This window comes from Mustela nigripes, chromosome 16, assembly GCF_022355385.1.
Source record: "Mustela nigripes isolate SB6536 chromosome 16, MUSNIG.SB6536, whole genome shotgun sequence".
Taxonomy (NCBI): domain Eukaryota; kingdom Metazoa; phylum Chordata; class Mammalia; order Carnivora; family Mustelidae; genus Mustela; species Mustela nigripes.
In genome coordinates, this window is record NC_081572.1 from 13,776,100 (window position 1) to 13,780,504 (window position 4,405).

Genomic DNA, 4,405 nt, shown 5'->3' on the forward strand with positions numbered 1-4,405 from the left:
TTATTGCTGCTAGGACATGGGTTTTAACTGTGAGCTGAGTTCCCCCACTTTTCCTAAAATTAACTACTTAATTGAAATAGTCCAGTTGCATTGTCCAGTATGGTAGTCATCCAGCCGATGTGGCTAGTCCGGACCGGGATATGCTGTAAGCCTAAAGTACACACAAGATTTCGGAGAATTTGTATGAAAAAAAGTGTAAAATATCTCAGCAACTCCAAATACTATGTAACATGTCGAAATGAGAACATTATTGGATGTGTTGGGTTAAATAAAATAGATTAAAATTAATTTCACTAGTTTCTTTTTGCTTTTTTGAAAAATGTGCTTACTAGGAAATTTTAAATTTATACAGTGTGCTTTCTGTTTCTGATGGACAGCGCTGCTCCAGGAAGTCCTTCCGAAGGGAGGGGACTAATACTGTGTGGCCAGTTCACTATTTCATGGTGCTGAAAAAGGAAGTTGCTCCTGTAATAGACAAGTGTGCGTCCAGTATATGCTCGATAATTCTGTGAATCCTTTTATCGACAAAGCAGAATGATAAAAGGGAAATTTTTTTTTTCTCTCCATCTTACAGCTTTCTCCCTTTGTCTCATAACCATGTCCACCAACGAGAATGCTAATTCACCAGCTGCCCGCCTTAACAGATTCAAGAACAAGGGGAAAGACAGTACAGTGAGTACCTTCTGTTGCTTTCCTATGTATTTTTTAAAGGCAAAAGCTATTTGGGAAGGGATCAGAGCTTTGAGGAAATTTGAAATAAATGTCCTCACTTAGCAGCAAAAACTGATAAGAGTAGGTGAAGTGGTTTTTCTTTCTCCAAGGAAATGAGGCGGCGTCGAATAGAAGTTAATGTGGAGCTGAGGAAAGCGAAGAAGGATGACCAGATGCTGAAAAGGAGAAACGTAAGCTCGTTTCCCGATGATGCTACCTCTCCACTGCAGGAAAACCGCAACAACCAGGTAAACACATACTTTAGATAATGAATTACGGCAAACCCACAAAATCAATATGGTGCTTTTCTTAGAAATTTAAATAATAAGGGGCGCCTGGCTGGCCCAGCCCCTTAAGAATCTGACTCTATCTCAGCTCAGGTCTTGATCTCAGGCTTGTGAGCCCAGAGCCCCGCACTGGGCTCCACACTGGGTAGGGAGCCTACTAAAAGAAAGAAAGAAATTTAAATAACATTCCTAGCCTAATGGTTTTAACTATGGACTCTGTGAAGAGCTTTTTTTATGTTCCCAGTCAATAATTCTGTTCTGTTGTCTTCTTTTCTGCCCACTCTCCGTAATCTGCTGAAGCTGATTCCAAGATCTCCTTTAGCTCTAAACTCCCTTCAGGTTTCCCTGCATTTCTAGCCACCAGTTCAGTCCACAACTGGCCATTCCAGTGTTAACTGAAAGTTAGTGTGTCTGGAACCAATCACTTTCTGGCCTTTTTTGGTGTACCCAATTTTTTTTTCTCCCAAAGATTTTATTTATTTATTTGGCAGAGAGAGAAATCACAAGTAGGCAGAGGGAGAGGGGGAAGCAGGCTCCCCGCGGAGCAGAGAGCCGAATGCGGGGCTCGATCCCAAGACCCTGAGACTGTGACCTAAGCTGAAAGCAGAGGCTTAACCTACAGAGCCACCTAGGCACCCCTTGGTGTACCCTATTTTTTGTGCTTGCCAACCAGCTCTGTTCAAATCTTTTCCCTCCTGAAATATTTTCAGTGGTCTTCTAATTTATCTTTTCCTTTCATTCTGTGCTACATACTATTTACCTAAAGTCTTAAAATACTGCTTTATAGGCACTTGGGTGGCTCAGTGAGTTAAAGCCTCTGCCTCTGGCTCAGGTCATGATCTCAGGGTCCTGGGATCGAGCCCCACATCGGGTTCTCTGCTCTGTGGGGAGCCTGTTTCCTCCTCTCTCTCTGCGTGCCTCTCTGCCTATTTGTTATCTCTGTCTGTCAGATAAATAAATAAAATCTTAAATAAAATAAAATACTGCTTTATACCTCTTTTTTGCTTAAAAATTTTGGTAGTTTTATTTTATTTTTTATTACTATTTTTTTATTTTTAAGATTTTATTTATTTATTTGACAGAGAGAGAGATCACAAGTAGGCAGAGTCAGAGTCAGGCGAGGGTGGCTCGGCAGGGGCGGGGGGCGGGTGGGGGGGAAGCAGGCTCCCTGCTGAGCAGAGAGCCCAATGCTGGGCTCCTTCCCAGGACCCTGAGATCATGACCTGAGCGGAAGGCAGAGGCTTTAACCCATTGAGCCACCCAGGTGCTCCGTAAAAACTTTGGTAGTCTTAAATCCATATTCTTGGGCACCTGGGTGGCTCAGTGGATTAAAGCCTCTGCCTTCCACTCAGGTCATGATCCCAGGGTCCTGGGATTGAGCCTCGTCCGGCTCTCTGCTCAGCAGAGATCTTGTGATCTCTCTCTGTCAAATAAATAAATAAAATCCTTTAAAAACCCACATTGTTTGAAAAAATTTTTCTTGTAAATTAGATCAATCTTAGATTTTCAGTTTATCTTTTTTATCTTTCAAAGATACTGGGAACCTTTAGTGCCTCAATTTTTTTTTCCCCACTGAATAGTACCTAAGTCCTATTTCTATAGTACTATATTCAGATCCTATCTTCTTAGAGCACTCCTTGGTCAACCTAGCAGGAAAAACGTTCCCTTTTCAGAATTCCCAAAGCATCCCAGCTGTACACTGAAGACGGAGAGTAAATGCTAACGGAACATGAACAGTCCCCATTTGTTTTATGGCTATCTGTTTTTTCGCATTTTCCTTGTTAAGTTATAACAACCTTTCCTATGGAAAAGAGGATGCTGTCTTTTTGAGTCAACTATAGCACCGATTCTCAAACTCTTCTACTGCGATTACAACATGAAACATTTTTGTAGCACTGCACTGTGGAAATGCGTAGATTGTAAGCGGAGATATGAAAATCCCCAGCACGCTGCCCACATAACTCCATCCCTTTCTCCCTAACAGCGTGTCTGAAAGCAAGTGATTGAGGCTAATGTAGGACCAACCTTCATACTGCCCTAATTTCATGTACTAAATTGTTCACTGTCTCCTCTCTTAGTGACAAAATGCTAGGGTGGTTCTCCTTAACTGGAGATTCCAGGGAGTCGTATACCAAGCTTGAGTCCTGTTCCGTATATGAAAGAACAAATATTTAATAGCCAAAGTAAATGTAAGGCTAAACTTTTTAGTAACTGATTATAAACCTAAAAATGTCTTCACAATGGCAAGTAGAGAGCTTATTGTTTGTATTTAATCTTAAAAATGATTTGTGAAATTAATACCACTGTCTCCTCGCAGGGCACTGTAAATTGGTCAGTTGATGACATTGTCAAGGGCATAAATAGCAACAATTTGGAAAGCCAGCTCCAGGCTACTCAAGCTGCTAGGTAAGTCTTTCCTGCCAAAGCACGGGTAACCTAAGATAGCAGCCCTTTGGGATTTTTTTTGGTGGGAAAGAGACAGACAGAGGGCATGGGAAAAGTAAAGGTTAAGTCGCCCGTAGGTCTGTTTTCATTAGACTCTTCCCTTAGGTGAAACTGTGATTTTGCATAAATGACAGTTGCCAGAAGTCCTGCTCATCCGCAGTGATAATCGCTGTTACCCTTGTGTGAACCTTTTAAGTAGATTACAAAGTTTTTGTCAAGGTGGCATTTCCACTTGGCATCGGAGAATGGAAGAATTATTCAGTAGGTGGGATTGGCACGTTCATTTAAAATGGTGCATTTACTCTTACCTTCTGTCACATACAAATATTTGTGACATCCGTAACAAAGAATTAATAATTTGTATAGAGACAGTGTGCTGAAAAACAAATCCAAGTAACAAGTGGTAAAGGAAAAGATACTTCAACTCACTGGTAGTTGGGGAAACACAAATTAACAATGGTAGTGTAATTACGTCAGAGATCTAAAGTTTATGGGGATGCACAGAGGAGGCTAATTTACATGATTGGTAATATTTCAATTCTGGAAAGAAGATAGTTCAGGACACCCTGTGTGGCAGCACCATGTAACCAGTCTGTTCATCTCCGCTCAAATCCCAGGAGATCTCAACATTTAGTACGTTACTAAGAGGCTGTCTCAAGTTCGAAAGCCTTGAATTGCATTTTAAATTGATTTTTAAAGTTAACAGACTTCTCTTGTTAATCATCTTCAACTTTTGTTTCCCTTAGGAAACTGCTTTCTCGGGAAAAGCAGCCCCCCATAGACAACATAATCCGGGCTGGTTTGATTCCAAAGTTTGTGTCCTTCTTGGGCAGAACTGATTGTAGTCCCATTCAGTTTGAATCCGCTTGGGCTCTCACCAACATTGCTTCCGGGACCTCAGAACAGACCAAGGCTGTGGTCGATGGAGGCGCGATCCCAGCGTTCATTTCCCTGTTGGCATC

General features: G+C 41.6%; 1 protein-coding gene across 1 annotated transcript in view; it reads left to right on the plus strand.

The window, feature by feature from the left end:
* The first annotated feature begins 372 nt into the window (after positions 1-372).
* The window catches only part of KPNA2 (karyopherin subunit alpha 2), a 20,341-nt gene continuing 16,308 nt past the window's right edge, over positions 373-4,405 (plus strand). The window contains exons 1-5 of the mRNA XM_059380192.1: positions 373-480; positions 575-672; positions 822-959; positions 3,316-3,404; positions 4,190-4,400. Of these exons, the coding sequence (XP_059236175.1) occupies positions 441-480; positions 575-672; positions 822-959; positions 3,316-3,404; positions 4,190-4,400 (576 nt within the window). The 5' untranslated portion in view covers positions 373-440. The remainder of the gene's footprint in view (positions 481-574; positions 673-821; positions 960-3,315; positions 3,405-4,189; positions 4,401-4,405) is intronic.